Source organism: Neomonachus schauinslandi, chromosome 8 (genome assembly GCF_002201575.2).
Source record: "Neomonachus schauinslandi chromosome 8, ASM220157v2, whole genome shotgun sequence".
NCBI classification, from domain to species: domain Eukaryota; kingdom Metazoa; phylum Chordata; class Mammalia; order Carnivora; family Phocidae; genus Neomonachus; species Neomonachus schauinslandi.
This window is the reverse complement of record NC_058410.1, coordinates 75967600-75985830: the sequence shown is the minus strand read 5'-3', so window position 1 is coordinate 75985830 and position 18231 is coordinate 75967600. Positions and strand designations below refer to the sequence as shown.

General features: G+C 38.1%; 1 protein-coding gene across 1 annotated transcript; it reads right to left on the bottom strand.

The window, feature by feature from the left end:
- Positions 1-16555: 16555 nt before the first annotated feature.
- On the bottom strand, positions 16556-17194 carry LOC110583089 (ATP synthase F(0) complex subunit C3, mitochondrial-like). The gene has a single exon (XM_044917301.1). It carries the CDS (start codon positions 17103-17105, stop codon positions 16680-16682), a length of 426 nt encoding a protein of 141 aa, XP_044773236.1. The 5' UTR covers positions 17106-17194; the 3' UTR covers positions 16556-16679.
- Between the last annotated feature and the right edge of the window lie 1037 nt (positions 17195-18231).

Below are 18231 nucleotides of genomic sequence, written 5' to 3'. Positions count from 1 at the left end.
ATAAATATACATAAATACACTTTTGTTATAAAATCGGTTTCAGTTTTCACTACCACCTATCTAGGACATACAAGAGGAAAGATCATGTCATTAGAGACTCCATATTATGAACCAATTTTTTCCTCCTTCCTCTACTCCCCTGCCTATGCTTTCTCAATACATTGTATCTCACACTATGGCACAATTGGCAAGTACAAATGCATGGCGTTACTAACTGTAAAGAGGATGGATTTCTAGGCATAAACAATGCACTGTTCAGGCTAAATCTCAGCCAGAATTGCACATTATTTTGTTTAATTGACACAGATATGAAGCATTCTAGGGGTGGCCTCACTTCCTACCATTTTTTCCTCATGCATATACACTTTTCTCCTCACAGCTGTCTCTTATCAAAATCACATCCAGAGCTGGAGCAAACTGTTTAGGTTGAAACCCTAATAGGAAAATATTATGGAACTCTGCACTTCTCCATTATACAACTAAAAATAAAGCAAAAATAAACCTCTAAATAAATATTACATGTTTTTCTGGATTTTGTAGAGTTTGTAGTACTTTTTTTTTATAGTTTGTGACTTACTGTAATTTTTAAAATTTTAAAGCAATTTCCTTTTTGTATCTAATTATATTTATACCTAATGCACTTTTATATCTAATTTTGTATTCATGATTTTGTCTTCTTTTCTTTAAAGAAGACCTCACAAACTCCATAAGACCTGGATATGTCTCTATTATAATTTTTCTTGTACCTGTACATATTTTACAAATATTTCCAGGTATCTTGAATACTTATTAATGATATAATTTTAAAAAGAAAAGTGAAGCCTTTTGCCTTAGAACTGCTGATCCTTCTCTGCTGTTCTGTTCTAGTTCTAGTTCTAGGTTTATTTCTGTCCTCATGCCTGTTTTTGTTCTAATACTTAGTTATCTGTGTTTCTATCTTATTTTTCCTTCTTACTCCTCACCTATCATTCCATCATACCTTCCAATGCACAATCTTCCTTTATCTTATTCCTTTAAGTCCCAATTTTCTATTCCTCTGGAAAATCATCTTTCAAAAAAAAACCTGTCTCTGAAACCTTGGCTGCCGCCTGACTTCCCTGATACCTTGGAACCTTCTGTTGCCTTCTTGCAGTCAGTACACCCGTCACCTTCCAGACCTGACCCAGATATCTCCCACAGGATGTCCTTGATGGCAGCTCTCTACCATTTTGCCCACTGCTGAGCACTCCCTTTACCACTAGTCGCACCCCAGTCCAGTCTCCATGGCTTTTATGGAACCTCGCCTGTGTCTGACCTGGTCTTGAGGAGAATACCAGTCGCTTCTCACAGGTATTAAGTACAATGGAGACGCTACTTGCCTCTCTCCTACCCGCCTTATTTTCCATGAATACTAGTGATACCATCTGCTTTTGCAGGCTCTAAACTTGAGTCCACGTTGATGTCACCTTCTCTTTGCCTCCTACATCCAGGCTAGTCTTGCCATTGTTTTGTTTTTCCTTCCATTTAATTTCATCTCCACTTCCATCACTTGTTTTCAAACATTTATTGACAATAATATAATGGTGATCATTATTTTTATTATAACTTTCTCTGGTCCAGGCACTGTGCTAAGTGTTTTGTCTTTATATGTTATTTAACTGTCACAAAAACATGATGAGAAAGATACTATGCTATTATCTTTTTTTTTTTTTTTTTGGTATGAGAAATTCAGGTTTGAAGATATGAGTAACTGGCCAAAGGTCATTCAGCTTATAAACGGCAAAGCCAAACATCAAATTCAGGATATTTGCCAGAAGTATCCTAACTATAACTCTGTCAGTCACTCTATTACTTTTTTTATTGCCTAAACTATTAGTTCCATATTTCTATATATTAACTTTTTAGTAGCTTTTCACTGTCTACATAATAGAGTTCAAACTTAATTACATTAACCCTAGAGGTGAACTCTCTTTATGTACTTTGTGTATCCATGCTTTGCTCCTTTATCTAACCTTATTAAATTCTCATCCATCTTTCAAAGCACTTCTCAGTTCTCACCTTCTCTATGAAGCCATTCTCAAGCCCCCAACCCATAACCATCTCTTTAATTCTTTAACAGTTCTTATTTGCTGTTTTATTTATCTATTCATTTATTGCTTCTTCGTGTGATCATGTTTTTCTCCCCAATTACTCTACAACATCTCTAAAAGCAGGCATAAGGGTCTTACATATCTTTTTATTTTTCACAACACTTGCCAAGACATCTATTGTATAGTAGGAACTCAACAATTATAGGGTTGATTGATTTCCTAAATTTTCTACAGCAAACTGTTGAGTCTTATTTTAGTAACTCACAACAGAGATATATAAATTAATTTGAAGAGTTTTTAATTGTGGTATTGTGGCACATTTCTTTGTACCAGACAACCCCTCAATGATATGTCTCACTTGTAGCTAGTCATGCCCCCTGAGGCCACTCAAAAAGAGTTTAACACTAGGGACTGAATTATAGCATCAGGTGTTCTAAAGTTCCCAGAATGTCTCCATCACTATTTCTTACAAAGCAAATTGAAACTATTGTTTCATAAAGGAGCATAAGACTAAAAGAAAATGAAAAGTGCAGTGAACCTGAAAACAACCCAAAGGGCCAATTTTATGGATCCTAGAGCAAACACATTGTTTTACTTTGAGTAGCTTTCAGCCTCACAAAAGACTTTAAGAGGGTTTAGTCACTGAAAATCAGGACTATGCAAAGGAAAGGAAATAGCTAAAGGGGCCAGGAGATTATGTCATTAACTACATTTCCTAATTCTTTTCACACACTTATAATCACTGCAAAGGCAGTCATACTTTTGTTTCAGTGATATGAAGAGGTTAATAGGGATGGGTGGTTGGCCCTAGGAATTTCCATCAGTGATCCTGTAGCTACACCAATACAGTAATCTATAGGAAGTTGATGCTCTTTTTCTGCTTACTTAAGCAGTGTGAATATAAGCATTTTTAGAAAACATTATTTTTAAATACCCGAAACATATATGAGGTAAAAATACTAGCAAATCCAGCTTCCAAATGAGTACACAATTTGCCTTACAGCCATAGTATTGCCATTGAACCCTTTCTGGATAGAATTCTGGAGCTGCCTTCAATGAATGGGCAAATTTGTTGCCATCCATATCACTTCCTTTGCAATCCCTCTTGAGGAGGTAACATATTCCATTCCACATTCACTTTCTAAAAATTGCATCTTTTTGGAATCACCAACCTCCTTCCAGACCGCTGTTCCACTGTCATCATTGAAAATACCTTTTGTTTGTAAGATCACACCATCTAGATTCCCATCTTTCTTCATTTTTCTCTGTCACCTCTTCCAGGTCACCTCACCACAGTTCTAGGACACCTAACTCTCACCATTTTCTATTTTACTCCGTTCCTTATACCATCTAATCTGAGAAATGGCCAAACCAACAACCTACTCTTGATTTCCTCAATTTCAATGACTTTTATTTCCATTTCTGTTTTTAAAAATTATGGCCACCTGGAGGTCCTTTACTTTTTAGTTCTCACCTCAGAAGTTCCCATAGCTTTCCATACTGGCTCCCACTCCAATATTCCATATTGTCTAGGATTCTCCAGAGTAACAACCAATACAATGTGTGGTTGGATGGATGGATGGATGGATAGATGGATGGATGGATGGATGGATGGATAGATAGATAGATAGATAGATAGATAGATAGATAGATAGATTTTAAGGAATTAGCTCATGAAGTTGTGGAGGCTGATTAAGTTCAAAATATGGATGGTAAGTGTCTTAGTCCATTAAGGTTGCTATAACAAAATGCCACAGACTGGATAGCTTATAAATGACAGAAATGTATTGCTCACAGTTCAAGAGGCTAGGAAGTCCAACATCAAGGTGCCAGCATTCTTATGATGGTCCTCTTCCTGGTTCTTAGCAAGTGCCTTCTTGCTGTGTCCTCACACAGTAGAAGGGACTAGGAATCTCTGTGGGGTCTCCTTTATAAGGTACTAATCCCATCCATGAAGGCTCTACCCTTATGATTTCAGCACTACCTAAATGCCCCACCTCTTAAAACCATCATCTTTGGAATTAGGATTTCAACATAATGAATTAGGGAGTGGGCAGCACAAACAGATGACAGCAGTACAACAGCAGGCTGGAGACCCAGGGAATAGTCACAGTTTAAGTCTGAAGACAGCTTGTTGGCAGAATTCCCTCTGCCTTGGGGGAGGTCAGTCTTTTTATTAAGGCCTTCAACTGACTTGATGAGACCAACCCACATTATGGAGAGCAATCTGCTTTACTCAAAGTCTACTGATTTAAATGTTAATGCCATCCCCCAAAAATACCTTCACAGAAACATGTAAAATAGTGTTTGATCAAAAATCTGGGTACCATGGCCTAAACAAGTTAACACATGAAATTTACCATCACACACATAACAAAAGTCTGTTCTTTGAACTCACCGAGGCTTCTGTTAGCCCAAGAGCTCCTGTTAATTAGTTCCAGTTTGGCTTTGCTTCTTTCCCTTTCTTGGCTGCACATGTCTACTTTGTGATCACCCTCAAAACCCTTACCTCAAGCTTTCTGCCTTATCTACTCCACATTAACTCTCCATCTTCACTGCCATCACTTGCTCATACTCAACCTCCGCTCCAGCCATACCAAACAACTCAGCTTTCAGCCTTCCAAACATGTATCATGAACTTAACACCACTTTTTCCCTATAATGCCTTCTTACTCATTCAGTTGATACATCTCAGCAAAGACTTCAGCAAAACCCCAGTCTCCCTCCCTAGGCACTATTTATGCCTCCCTCTCATAAATGGCCTTGGATCTTTATTCACACTGCCAATAGAGCTGTTGTTCTCATTGCTAAATTCTGAACCTCATCAGGATATTGATTTCATCTTTATAGGCACAATAAATTTTTGATAAAACATATCCATCTTTGTGGGAGGCCATTGTAGTTTTATGAACTTAGACAAGCTAAGTAACTCTATTGCTTCTGTTTCTTCATTTGTAAAATAGAGGTACAAATAACAATACCTACCTCACTGAGGTATTGTGAGAAATAAAAGAGGTTATGAATCTAAAGTACTTAGAACAATACCTGGGATCTAAAGAGCACTAGATGTATGGGAGCTATTATTAGTATAACTAGGTTATAATAATAATCTATTAGTATGCTAACTATTATTATATATAACTGTTACTAGTATAACTATTATTATTATAACTATTTTAACAGCTGTTTCCAGCATTCTTCAGCAAGGGTGTACTGGACCCAGCTCATTTGATTGTTAATATTTTTTGGAATTTTGTGAGCCAATTGTTAAACATGCCTAAAAATTAAATTTTATGAATTTATAATTCAGTAAATTATGTTAAAAATAAAGGTCATAAATACTCAAAGCTGATTGCATCCCAGTGATTTTACTCTACTAATATTATCTATGCTCTTGAGGTTATTTATCACTATTATATCAGCATGGTGCAAATACCATATGATGGTGTGCTACTGAGCATCTCTTCCTAACTCCATTTTAGTGATACTGTGTTGGTAGCTTGAAAATCATCACGATGGCAATGTTTCTCCACGGAAAGCAGCTAACACTAGAAATCAAGGCCTGATTTATTGTCTTATTGATTGCTTAGACTAAAGAAAGTAATGGAGGAAATACAAATTACACTTAGTGTGTTGTGTCTAATGCTGAAGATGAAAAAGATTTCAATTGAATGAATATAACTTTTGTACAAGAGTTACAACTAGCTCAACAATAAATCACATAGGGATGCCTGCTTGGGTGGCTCAGTCAGTTAAGCATCTGCCTTTGGCTCGGGTCATGATCTCAGGGTCCTGGGATCATGCCCCTCATCAGGCTCCCTGCTCAGCGGGGAGTCTGCTTCTCCCTCTCCCTCTGCAGCTCCCCCTGCTTGTGCTCTCTTGCTCTCTCTCTGTCAAGTAAATAAATAAAGTCTTAAAAAAAAAACAAAAAACAAAACACAATAAATATGTATCTTAATAATGAGAAAAATTAATTGGGAAAAGAAGTTAACAGGTTGGGATGTAACTTCATTTGTCAAATCATGGTTGAATGACATACAATATTATGTAAAAACTAACAAAAGCATTTTGTGAGAATCAATTGAATATCTAGAATTTACAAAAGAGCATTGTATATTTTATTATTTATAAGTTGTATGTTACACATTCTCTATAAATGTAAAATCTGTAATGAACTTAAATACACACACACACACACTTTTTTCTCCTAAGAGCTTTGTTGTAAAATATTTATCAGCACACCACTGCCTTCAGATTTCCTTACCAACCGAAGGGTAAAAAAAGAGAAAAAAACAGTTTTACTAAGCTGGGATTCATAGTGAAAGGAGACGATGAAAAGGAAAACTTGGTTTCACCACAAGCAAACCATGGAATCATTCAAATGAGAATATTTGTAATTAGTTAGTGTTAAGTAAGAAACTACCCCAAACTCAGAAACTTAAAATGAGAATTTTTTTAAATTGCTCATGAGTCTACAGTTCAGCTGTGTAGTTCTGCTCATCTGATCCAGGTTTGACTGGGCTTACTCATGCATCCGCAGTCAGCTGGAGTGTCACTGGGACCTAGCTGGTCTAGGATGTCTTCGCTCACATGTCTGGCTGTTGGCTAGGGTGATAGGAGTAAGAGGGCCATATGATTCTGTCTACCAGCAGGGTAGCCTCAGCTTATGTTCATAGCATCTGGGCAGTATTAACAGAAGGCCTCTTGAAGCCTAGACTCAAAAGTGGGATAAGCTCACTTCCTCCTCATTCTGTGAGCTAATGCAAGTCACAAATCCAGCTCAGATTCAGGCAGTGGGGAAATAAAGTTCACCTCTTAATGGAAGTTTGTGAAGAACATTGCGAAGGGTGTGGATATTAGAGAGGCATGAACAGTTAGGGTCCTCAATCTAGTAGTGTTATCTATATCTACATATATTTATCCCAGGAAAGAGCTGAAATATTACTTGCCTTGGTTAAGCAAACTGCCTGTGAATGGAATCAGGCCAGCTGTAAACAAACAAACAAAAATCCTTTGTCTCTGAATTGTGGTCCTACTATCCTCCCCCATCTGCTGAATAGCAATTTAGTAGACCTATTCTAGAAAAGGATAAAATAGCTAGAATTTATAGTCATGGTTTCTCCTTCTCACAGAAAGAAGTCCATGTAATGCAAATAAGGAAACAGAATCAAGTTATAGAAGAAAAATTTAAGAGATTTAGTAGAATTAAGGAAGCTGAATAAAATTTAACATCCCAAATGCCAAGAAAAATATACTCAAAATGTTGTGAATTTACAAAGGGGAGAGATAGACACCCAAAGCAAACATGCAAAGGGAAAAAAGAAGAAAGGGGGGAAAATGAATTGCTTTGCTTTCAGATACAAAGCCTAAGATTAGGAAGAAACTCTGTCATAAAATCCCTTTCTCTTTCTTGAATTGGATGGCTGTTGTGTTGACTACTGTATTTTTGGCATCTAACACAACATCTGGCCCTGTAAATACTTAGATATTGAATTAATGCCTGAAAGAATGAGATGAGAATTATATTCATAGAAAAATCAAAATCATGTATGCATTTCAGTAACATTTTCCTTTTTAGAATCACTTCCTCCATAGTCTTCAAAAGTAAGACAGTAGAAAGGAAGGGCCTCTCTTAAATATTGGAAAGTACTTGAAGATGGCATGGTTCTGTCTTTTTGGAGGCTGCAGAGGAATTCTAGAATCATACTAACTTTCACATTTATTCAAACTAATCAGCCCTGTTCCCCCAGCATATCAGTGTAATCTGCACAAATAATACTCATGCATCTGTTTATAATGCTGCTATGTGCAGATCACATTCACCTATTTGGTTTTCAATCACAGTAGTGACCATCTCTCAGGTTATTTAGTCAATCATAAAATAATCCTGCCTACTGATTCAGAATAGAATTAGGGAAGAAAGGAGAAAAGAGATACTTAATATTCATTGAGTAAGTACGAGGACCTATCCTAGAGACTGTAAATACATCATCTCATTTGGTTATCTAAAACAATTCTTCAAGATAAGTATTATAATTCCCATTTTACAGGTGAGAAATCTGAGGGTCAGAGAGGTCAAGCAATTTGGTCATCTTTATGGGAGATGTGGGATTTGAACTCTAGTATGTCTGACTGTATACTTTTATTCTTTCTACCCTATAACTATATTATCCCATCTGCTCTGTCCTCAATCAAGATGAGTCAATTTTCTTTATTTGAATTTTGACTGGGAAGAAATTTTAAAATGTATTAATAAAAGTGTAGTAGAAAAGAAAAAAATAATTCCTAAGCAACTCCTTCCACTAGTGGTGCTTCTGGAAAGCACCATAGGCCAAGTATGCCATGTTTCAGCCCTCAGAAATGAATATTCTCACCAGTTATAGTTCATGCTGAAACAGAATTCTGCATTACCCATGACTAAAATATGCCCCTCCTTCTGCTAATGAAGATCCCTAGTACTGCTTTACCCCAGTATTATTCATCCAACTCTGGTTGGCACTGGTCCATGGCTGCACTCCCAGAATCCGTACATTCCCAAGCCAAACCATTCTTCTATTTCATATTATGTCTGGTTTTATGGAGGGAGTCTCAGAGAAAAGGAAACAGATATAGGCTGTGTAAATAGAGCATATTGTAGGGTTGGGAGTGAAGTAATTTTAGAGGAAGTTTGAAATTTTGCTAAGTAATAGCAATTATAAAGTTTAAGCACAATTACATGTAACCACCATACATAATATGAAAGAGAATGATACCATAAACAAGTGGTAAGAGAAGACAGAGGCAGACATCAGTGCACACACAGGGATAAGAAAAGAGCCTTTGGAGGATTAATATAATTTCGTTCGGAGGCAAGCACAAGGTATTTTAATTCCACTCACTCTATTTGACTAACTTATTTTTACGACCTATGCTATTCCTAGCCAAGTATTCTCTAATCTAGTACTTCTCAAACTTCAATGTCCGTGAAAATCACCCAGAGAGCTTGTTAAAATGCAGATTCTGATCTAGTAGCCTTGGGGTGGGGTCTGAGATTCTTCATTTCTATCAGGCTCCCAGGTGATACTCATGCTGCTGACTCAAAACCTCACTTTGAGCAGCAAGGCTTTTATCTGTAAGACACTCTACTGGGGAGTGTGGGTGAGGAGAGGAGTAAGAAGATACAGTACCTAAGCAAATGAAACAAAAAAGAACATTTATACACTTTACATTTTTAAAACATTTTCACTTTGGACTATAAGTATTGACATTCCATATAGGACTGATTTCAGAAGTCTATTATGTTTATCTTTTAAAAATAAACAATATTTACTTATTTTGCTGACTTCTGGGATTTGAGACTAGTTAGTTCCTCAAATGTTAAAACTATGTTTATGTAACTGAAAATAAATCTAGTCTTTTACTTTCAAGAACCCAATAAGATTATTTTTTTCTTATACAGATGAATTTGTGAAGCCACAAAAATAAGCATTAATGTCATTCATTTTGTATGGATGTGTATATGTCATCTAAATCAAAATTATCACCCTTAAGATAAAAATATATACAACACAATTTTGGGCTTTCTTTTTGACAAACAGTAGTAAGTTTCAGTCTAGCCAGGTATCCCTGTCTAAGGGATCCCCTAGTCTAAGAAAAGGCTCCATAAATGTATGATGGACACAAATTTGCTCACTGTCTTACAGAAGCTTCAGACTAGAAAAAAGAATGCTGAAATAAGATTTTTATTTGTAAAATGAAGCAACATCTTTATCAGTGATGTAGTCACTTCTGAAGCTTCTCATTTCCCAGTTTGGAAAAGCAAGGTACAGGGAGGTTAGGCAACTTGCTCAAGATGACACAGTCATTGGCTTCAGAGGAGGCAGGAGGATGAAATTCAGCCCACCGACAGAGATGGCAGAGTTCCCTGCTTCAATCCACGCTGCAGGTGCACTTAGAGTCTGTCCAACTTGGCTTTCCAGTCCCCTCAACTTCTTGCCCTAATAACATGCCATTGGCCCCTTGGAGAGTCTGTCTTTTATCATTGATATGCTGGAAGTTTTCCAGGCAGTTTCTAACTCAGTTTGTCAATGAGATGTTAAGATCTGGGTCTCAGGAAGAGTGACTATCTTACTTTTCATGAATATTTTTGCCCTGGTCCATAGTAGAGTTCACTAGCTGCCTCTACAGCTCCTGTCATCCATAATGGGGGTTTGAGAAATCTCTAATCTTCCTCTCCCACTCCAACTTTCTCCCACACCTTTCCCATGGCTCTTCCTACTCCAACTAATGGAAGCACGTGATTCTGCCACTCACCCAGTTCAGTTGTTCAGAGTCAAAAAGGAAAGAAAAAGTGAACTGTCTTATTTTGGAGGAACTTTTCCCTTCACAACACAAACACTTGCTCCTTCTCTCATAGCTAGGATGATAAAGTAACTTACAGTCTAAATCTTTAAAGACATTTTTGAAAATGGAAGGGATGAGATTAAAATTAGGCCCACATTATAAGCATAAATTGGAACTGTCCTGGGTACACAACATATGGCTTGTATGGGTCCTGTACACAGACACGTCTTAGATACCACTGGAAAAGATCTTGAATGCTGGGATGTTTGTGAAGCCTGAGCAGTTCTCAATGAGTGAAATGTGGTGTTGCATCTCTAGAATTCCCAGTACATTATAACCTTCAGGTATCAACTGGTTTAATAACTTTAAAGAACTTATAATGAACACATGCAGAGATATGCACAAAGCAATGGATTAAAGGAACAGCTAAGACTTAGTTTAATCTTAATGTTTTTGTTCTTGCTTCCAGCTGATATAAAACCTCTTACTATTGGATGTAAAACATTTTTAAGTTTTCTGAACACTTATATCAGACACCAGTGTTGGTCAAGAGAAGAAAACCAGAAAAGTTTATATTTAATTACCTTTGGCTTTCTCCACTCTCATTCCTTATTTAAAAGCCAAGCTTGTGTTTAATTTAAAAAGGTAATAGGGTTCAGAATGATTAAATTATGCTAAGTAGGTGTTATAATGCTTTTATATTATAACATATTTTAAAATACAAAGGTTCCCCTGTGGAGTGACATCTAGTCACCTCCTGGACAAATGCAACAACACAGAGGAATGAGAGTTGTATCGTTTTAAGCTGCTTTATGGATTCCACTTCTAAAATATTTTCCCCATCTACTCCTCGGCTCTAGTCTTTCTCTCCAATAATCTCCTAACTCTGAGTCCTCTTCAATTCATCTGCAGCCCCTGTTATCTTTTCCAAATGCTAGTCTGAACCTGTAACTCTTCAGTGTATGTCCTTTCAAGGGTACCCCATAAAGGAATTCCAAGATCTCTAATCCAGTTTACAAATCCCTTATATCATCTCCACCAGCAGCCTTATCACTAAGCAAGTAATTTGCTCTCATTTGTTGAATGTTTATAGCGAAGATAAAAAAGACATGCCAAGGCCTCTCCCTCAAAGGGCTAACAGATAATTACCTACTGATATTGAGATGGATGGAGACTCCCCAAAGGTTAGTTTGAGCACAGTTTTTATTTTTGTTTTGCTGAATGTGTTGATAATTGGGGAAGCAAATAGGAGGAACTGAGAGGGGACTGAAAGTGTTTTGGTCTAGAAAGCGGGTCAGGGAACTAGGTCCTATACTGTGGAGAAGAGCTGAAAACTAGAGAAGGGAGAAGAGAGACCAAGAATGGAGAGGAACTTTTTGAACTACTTTTAAATCTTTCTCAGGTTGTTAGAGCTCATTCAAACAAGGGTAGGTTTATGTTTTGTGCCATGGATTGGACCATCTGACTCAGTGATTCCCAGTCTTGGCTGTACATTAAAATCACAAGAGGCTCGGGCACCTGGGTGGCTCAGTCGTTAAGCGTCTGCCTTCGGCTCAGGTCATGATCTCAGGGTCCTGGGATCGAGTCCCACATGGGGCTCCCTGCTCGGCAGGAAGCCCGCTTCTCCCTCTCCCACTCCCCCTGCTTGTGTTCCTGCTCTCGCTGTCTCTCTCTGTCAAATAAATAAATAAAATCTTTAAAAATAAATAAATAAATAAAATCACAGGAGACTCTTTAAAATGCTAACTCCTAGGATTCATCTCCAGATGTTCTGATGTATCTGGTCTCAGGTGGGGATGAGAAATGTAGTGTCTAAAAGCCCCTAGGTGATTCTTTTGAGGATTAAATGAAATTACGTATGTGAATACACTTTGCACAGAGCTCTCTAAAGGTTAGCTCTTATCAATGGGATTACTAAATCAATAGCCACTGAATTTCAAAGCAAAGGGGGAGAAATAGCACAGTTACGGATTCTGCTTGGGCACAAACTCAATTCAGAGTAAGTTGTGTACTGAATCTTGAAGCCCAAGTTAGGTGATAAAGGGTGTCTTTAGCCCAGGAGAAGAAAGAGCATATGCAAAGGAAGAAAGGTGAGAAATAACATATTCTGTGCAGGATAAAAGTTTCATTTTCTGATTGATTCAACAGCTATTTATTGCATACTTAATTCATGCTTTCCACTGTCCTGTTCATTGGGGACATAAGGGGAACTCACAGACCAAGACTGTCTTCCCCTCCAGGGTGCTTAAAAGGATAGGTTGGTCAAATTGAACTTTAAAGACACCTTTAGGAATAAGCAGGGGATAGGAATGGCTTCCTACAGTGAAATTCTCATTCATCAGCTAATCCTGAGTCAAAGAGACGGATGTTAGGAAGAAAGAACTGAAAAGTTCCAGTGTAATTAGGCCTCACAGTACTAAAGTGGGTGATGGAGTTTCACATATATCCTCTTGGCACACTACAAAGTACTCTTCAAATCTAAAACAGCATTATCAGTATTATTATTATTATTATTATTATTATTAACTCTTCAAAATGAATGTTAATAAATTATTGAAGAAAAGCTTTTTTAAAATGCCTAGAAAATACCTATAGAATGCATCTAATATTTAATACATTAAAATGGAAACATTTATTCAGATCTTTAGATGTGAAGTAACCCAGTTCTCTCAGATTTTAGTAGTTGCCTCAAACTCTTTGTGGAAAGATACATAAATTCACAAACATATATACAGACTTACTGAGATTGCAACTATTCATAGATGCCCCCTCCCCCAGAATTTCCATTTTCCTAAGGAGATACATGTATGAATCAAGGTCAGCTGACTTGGTCAGCCCAAGGGAATCAAGGACTAGGGAACCCCTGGGTACTGAAGCTGTCAGTAAAACAATCAAGAGTTGATGGGGGAAGCTGGAGACTCAAGGAAGACCAACTGTGACACATAAATTAGTGCATTGGTTTACGAATATTGTCCTAGGACTAGTTGCATTAGTATCATCTAGAAATTTGATAGAAATGCAGATTTTTAGACCCCACTCAGGAGATACTGAATCAGAAATGCTAAGGTTTAGATTCAGTAACCTGTGTTTTAACAACCTCTCTAGTTGATTTGATGTATGTTAAAACTTCAGAACCAGATTAGTGGTTCCCACTCCTGACTACTTATTGAATCTACTTAAGGACCATATTAGTTTTCTAGGACTGCCATAACAAATACGACAGACTGAGTGGCTTAAACAACAAAAATTATTTTCTCACAGTTCTGGAGGTTCAGAGTCTGAGATCAAGAAGTCAGCAGTTTGTTTCTTCTGAAGTCTTTCTCTTTGGTTTGTAGATGGCCTTCTCCCTGTGTCTTCACATGGTCTTCTCTCCGTACATGTCTGTGTCCTAATTTCCTCTTCTTATAAGGATACCAGTCATATTAGATTCCAACTCACCCTAATGACCTCATTTTAATTTAGTTACCTATTTAAAGACCCTATCTCCAAATGCAGTCACATTTGAGGTACTGGGGGTTAGGTCTTCAACATATGAATTAAGGGGGGCATAATTTAGTCCATAACAAAGGCCTTTAAAAAATTATCAGTGTCCCACATAAGACCAACTAAATCCAAGTTTTTAGGGGTGAGGACCAGACATAAATATTTCCTAAAAGTTCACTTGTGTTTCAAATATGTAGCCAGGACTGAAAGTCAGATGGCTATAATAGGTGAAAAGTCAAACAAGTGAACACACATCAGGGGATCTGGTTATCAGTGGTCACATGTTGCACAGTCAGGCAGGCAGACCCTAGCAAGGAAGAATGTTACAAGATAGCAGGAACTCAACCATGGGAAGTCTGTTTTAGGGCAGCACGTGGAGCCAAGCCCTGAGGCAAGAGTGAACAGGTTAAGAATTCAATTGAGGGCCAGTTCATAAGAAAGCAATATCAGAATGGGTGCAAAAGATGAGAACTCAGCTGTGACCTACACAGCTGATGTGACTCTGGGAGTACAGGTTTCTGACCGGAGCTCCTGGCCAAGAAGTTATCCCAAGAAGGTCTGGAGGATATAGCTCTAAGAACCCAAGAGATCGCAGTGAAGGAAGTCCGATGGAGTCTGAAGCTTCTATAAGACATCCTGCCTTTCAGTATCTCCCAAGCAACCCTTTAGAGGGTTTATAGAAAGAAAAAACAAGACAAATGGCAACAACAACCAAACCACTGACCTGAAGATAAAATGTTTGCCTGGACTTCTTAGGCTGTATGAAAAGCTATGCAATTCTAGTGAGTTCCTGGATTTTATTTCATGTGGATGATGGACTATCTCACAGAGTGGATGATTAAGCTTCTAATCACTTTTGTGAAAGCTAATAATCTCTGCTTTGTTCTCCTTCACAGAGAGGAAGCCAGTCTTGTTCAAATTGTCATTATCAGCTCCATTTCCAACACCACAAAATTAAAGGACTGTTGCAAAGACATAAATGGCATCCAGGAAGAACATACAATCTCTTTGAAAGAGTTCACTTCCTCACCCTCATCCACCCACCTGGCCCAGAAATGGAAGAATTACAGGGAATCCAGCTGAGTAATAATGTTATTGATTCCCTGCTGATCAGATTTTTCTCAAGTTCAGCAACAGTCAAGTGTTTACAAGACTTCTTTTTTCAAAACAACTCAAAAGTCATTCCCAGCAGAGAAGCTAGAAACCATAAAATCAATAATACAGGAACTGCTACTAAGGATTTTCATCTACCCAGTGAGGAGGATATTTATTTATAGAAAAACTGGCCACTCCAGTTTAGTGTGGTAATAACATGGTACGGCTAGTTCAAAGAGTGGCATGGTTGAACACAGCCTTGTATTATGCCCACTGTAAATGGTCTCTATGAGGAAAAGCCTATAATTTAGAGAGATTTTCCATGAATGGTAAAGCCCAGGTCATTGTAACAGATACTTTTTACCAGCTCTATTTGTGGAGATAACATGTAAAAAGGAAGGAAAAGGGTTAGCTTCAGGAAACTTGGAAGGGGAAAGTGAGCCTCATTTGGTTTTACCTACATGAGAGCTATATGACACCCAACCTGAACCCTTGATGGTTGAAAACTTATTACAAAAATGTAGAATTTTTAAAAATGGAATATATATGTTTTACACCCTAAAGAACCATTTCCCCCACTGTCCTAGTTATACTTTATCTCTCTTTACATGCTCCTTGAACTCTGGGGAAAACTATGTACTCTTTTCAATTGCATTTTCATAATAAGGTTTATCATTGGGTAGAAGTCAGGAAACCCTGACTCAAAATGTCAGGCTCTTTTCCAGGGAACTCCTTGGCATATGGTCTGTTGACCTTCTGTAATGCATCCCATCAGTCTTTGTAGTTGCTGCTGGAAAAGCAGAAGGTGCAAATTGTAGGTGTGGATTCTCAAAAGCCAGTTTCAGAAGATCCATGCAGCAATCTTGTAGACTTATTTTAAGAATAATCATCAAGGAAATAATTCTTTTAAAAATTAGGGAATAGTGGGTCTGAACTTTAATCTCTACATGCCTGTCTACCATTGTCATTTCCAGTTTCTCTCAGCTGTGATGAATTCCCAAGGATGACATTTGCACAGTGGTGTGCTAATAAAGATTTTAAACTGGCTTTCCAGGGAAAATAGCCCTGATTTGTATTTTTTGACAATTTCCATGGTATAAATATTCGCATGTGGCCCATTTAAAGCTACTGACATGAAGTCACAGAAAGCCAAGTGAGGACAAGAATACACAACTATGTAGTATTTCTAGAATACAGATACAGTTGAAGTTTAAAAAACCCTCAGAAGGGGACGCCTGGGTGGCTCAGTCATTAGGTGGCTGCCTTCAGCTCAGGTCATGATCCCAGGGTCCTGGGATAGAGCCCCGTATCGGGCTCCCTGCTCCGCGGGAAGCCTGCTTCTCCCTCTCCTGCTCCTGCTGCTTGTGTTCCCTCTCTCACTGTGTCTCTCTCTGTCAAATAAATAAATAAAATCTTTAAAAAAAAAAAACAAAAACAAAGAAAACCCTCAGAAGTACACAAAATAATAAAATATAGTAAAATAATTAGGAACTGATGAGTTTTGACTATTGATGAACTTGTTTTTAATAGAATTTACATAAGTTTATGTAATTTAATTTTTTTTTTTAACTTTTCATCTTTAATGAAATGACCTTGGAAATAACGTACATTTCCATGACACCAATACTGCATTTTTCGGAGTCACAGGAAGATACACAGAATTACATCCATAATTAATATGAATGCCAACATTTCAAGCAGTAATATCTGTTACATGGCAAACAAAATCAAGAAAGCAACCATCAAACAAAAGAGACCCATAGCTTCAGACAAGGCAAATCCTAGGATAGCATATGAGAACAGCTGCTGCTTCAGCGAAGGGTTTCTGGTATAACCAATGATAAGGCTGCCAAAGACTGTTCCAATACCAGCACCAGAACCAGCCACTCTCACTGTTGCAGCACCTGCACAAATAAATTTGGCAGCAGTATCAATGTCTCTGCTGATTGCACTGGTCTGAAACTCCCTTTGGATTAGCTGAGACACACCATTCTGGGCCCCATTAAATACCGTAGAGCCCTCTCCAGTCCTAGCCTCTGGTCGAGATAACACTGATGCAGAAATTGGTCTGTAGGCAACTCTGGATCCAGCTCGGATCAGAGCTGGGGTGCAGGCGAGCTTGGCGCAGGCAAACATCTTACACTCTTTGGGGCAGGGCAGCTGGAGGACCTGGGTGACATCTAACGTGGGCTCCACTCCCACTTCCCTTCTTCTCCGGAGGTGACGGCGGCAGTGACTACGGCAGAGGTTGAAGGAGTGTAATTTAATTTTAATAATGACTGTGTTTATTATCTAGCTTACAAAATTCCAGCCAAATATAAAATTGGTTCTCATAAGGCAGTAGAAATTAGTACCAGCACACCACTGGTCCTACAGGAGGTGAAGCCTGGATTTATAAATTAAAGAAAAAGCCAGGTCCACAACATCAAGCAGTAGGTACTATGCAAAATCTGTGCTTGTGAGCAGAGATGAGACTAACCAAATTGTATGATAGGGTTGGGGAATAAACCCAGAACCAAATTTTTAGATTCCTGCCTCTAAGGCAGAGGTTACCCAACTAGTTATCTAGAGATATATTTTTGGGGGGAGTTCTGATGCCAATTGGCCAGCTTGTCCATTTTTCATGGAAGAAATGAGCTAGATCTGAGAGGTGACTGCCAGCTTTGGGCAAGATTGGTGAACTCCAATTTACCACTGTCCAAACCATTTTTTGTTGTCTCTTCCCCATGGCTTATTTCACTCATGTACATACCTCTGAAATTTGGAACACTTCAGAATCAACACTTCATTAAATACACCATCTGAAAAGGCATCTGCTTCATGGCCTTAAGTAACATCTGCATGCCAATGACTCCTGTATTTATATCTCCAGATTGGACTTCTCTCCTGAACTACAGACTCTCATATCTCACTGTCCACTCACCATACCTACTTGGATATTAATGGGCATCCCATACCTAATGTGTTCAAAACTGAACTGCTCTTGCCACCGTCTTCATCAGCTCAGATTAATGGCTACTCCATTCTTTCAGCTTCTTGGCCAAAACTCATAGCCTCATCTTGACTCTTGTTTCTCTCTCTCCCACATCCTATTCATCAGTAAATCTATTCAGCTATACTTTCCAAATCCACCAGTAACTGCCTTTTTCTTTTTAATTACATCTGACACAGCTTCTATAATCTCTCCCCAAGTTATTGCAATAGTCTTCTACTTCTGTCCTCATCCACCTACAGCCCATTACCAGAGCAGCCAGTGTGAACC

Bases quoted from the DNA above. Each gene is read 5' to 3' on its own strand.
- LOC110583089 (XM_044917301.1), bottom strand. From the start codon at position 17,105: ATGTTTGCCTGCGCCAAGCTCGCCTGCACCCCAGCTCTGATCCGAGCT.